Source organism: Orbicella faveolata, unplaced genomic scaffold (genome assembly GCF_042242905.1).
Source record: "Orbicella faveolata isolate gen_17 unplaced genomic scaffold, um_ofav_v1 contig_36, whole genome shotgun sequence".
Lineage (NCBI taxonomy): Eukaryota > Metazoa > Cnidaria > Anthozoa > Scleractinia > Merulinidae > Orbicella > Orbicella faveolata.
In genome coordinates this window covers 9579739-9581613 of record NW_028301565.1, presented here as the reverse complement: position 1 = coordinate 9581613, position 1875 = coordinate 9579739, and the positions used below count along the sequence as shown (strand labels likewise).

At 38.3% G+C, this 1875-nt stretch overlaps 1 protein-coding gene across 1 annotated transcript; it reads right to left on the bottom strand.

Annotated features, from left to right (window-relative positions):
• Positions 1 to 815: 815 nt before the first annotated feature.
• Positions 816 to 1579, bottom strand: LOC110067886 (uncharacterized). Its single transcript, XM_020775233.2, has 2 exons — positions 1465 to 1579; positions 816 to 1340 (listed from the first exon to the last, which is right to left on the bottom strand). The coding sequence occupies exons 1-2, from the start codon at positions 1483 to 1485 to the stop codon at positions 939 to 941; spliced, it is 423 nt and encodes a 140-aa protein (XP_020630892.1). The 5' UTR covers positions 1486 to 1579; the 3' UTR covers positions 816 to 938.
• Between the last annotated feature and the right edge of the window lie 296 nt (positions 1580 to 1875).

Here is a 1875-nt window from a genome sequence, read left to right as displayed (position 1 = left end):
TCCGGAATGTTCCAGAATCTTCCATGTTCCTGGCTTTATCGACGGCAGGATAAAATCGGCCAAGTAGCGCTGTTTACCTTCAATACTTCTCGTTGAAACGCTTCTCAGTTGTAACAATCAATATTGTTGTGTATTAATTTTGAATTGTTTTATTGTTAACAACAAAGGTGGCAACAGAAAAAGAAAGTTGTATTCCGTGACTATCTGATAATTAAATTAGTTCTTGTTCATCGGTAATAAGAAAATTTGCGTTTTAAGAAAAAGCAAAAACGTTTCTCTTCCATTTCTTCGTCAGATGTTTAACTTTCTTTTATTTATCCCAAAAAAAGCGCATCTTCGTGTGTTTTGGAGAGAACAAGGGTTTCGTGTTACATACCTTTGCGAGGAAAACGAAACTATCAAGTTACAAAGTCGGCACGAAGAGCTAAATTGTCACGTTTGTTCAACGTATTATTGAATTTAAAATGAACGTAAAAGCACCAGAGCAAAATTTAAAAGATTTCGTGCCAAACAGTAATTGTACGTTATTTTTTGACCTTGAATGAAAATACAACCTTGAAACATACACACTGCTAAGGGGAAAAGCCCCAGCAGACTACCCAGATAGATACAAACCGGAAGTGAACCGAGCAGGCGTGAGTACTTATGGGACTACCGTGTCAGAGCTATCAATTGCACTCTACACTATCTGACATTGTCTCACTAGTGTCGATTGTCGGTTAGCCAGCAGATTTGACCGACTTTTTATATCAACATTTAACCTGGGAAAACTTCAGGCTGATTCTAATGACAAATGTATTTGGGGTTACAAGGCATGATCTTCATTTACTTTATTTATTTCAGTTTTCTATTTAGTTACATCTTACAAGCAATGTTATTTTACGCCAGTCTCATAATTATAGCCCTGATCCGTAATTCGTCTTATCAACTCGACAATATTATCGTGCCTGTACAACCGGCTTATTGCTCGGAACACACTTAATACACTGTTTACATCTGCAGTGATCTTTGCACTCGTAAACAAGTTGACCAGTTCCTGTTGTGGTATATGGTGTATCTACACTTTGTGTTGTGCCAGGCTTACGGCATTTGTCCCTTTTTTCCCTGAGGTTGCTCATAATTCCTTGTAGCGGGAAGTCGTCATCGGTTGCCGTGTCTTCTGTTTGGCTATATTCCGGACGAAGGTTTTCCTCGTTCAGGATAATTTCGTCCTCTTCCGGATCGGTAGAAAAGGACCCTATGACATCATGCTCGTCTCCAGACCTCTTATCAAGTGCGCCAACGGAGGACGAAGCCCTCACAAGCAGGCAAAACATGAAGAGAACTGTAAACGTACTGGGCTGTAAGGTAGAAAAGGACAAAGAGTACATTAAGTATATACACTAAAGATTTAATACGCATAACTTCGTCTGCAACTGGTGCTGAACAATAAAAGATGAATTAAGGGGTTTAGATATACTTTACCTTTAAAGCTGTTAAGTACATTGCAGAGTCGACAAGTCCCTTGAAAAATACTCTGCTTTAACTGTACGCAAGGTGGAAATAAGGCAACTGATCCTCGGGTTAACGGCGTTTTATTTATGCTGTGAATGCTATTGTGCATCAAATTTAGCCACTACAGCTGCATTTGAAAGGGAAATTTTATACACTGACGCTTATTGGCTCCTTCTAATTAAAAACCAGATGTGCAGAGTTTACCTATTAATTCATTCTGCAGTTAATGTGTCCGTAGGCGAGATCATGACAATCGTTGTAGTTTGAAAACTATTGATAGATTCAGCGACTTAACTTACTTGTAACTTTATTTTAGGTTGGGGAACAACAGTAACAAAGTAATTTTATTGGTCAAGTTATATTATAATTTGCAAAGTGGGT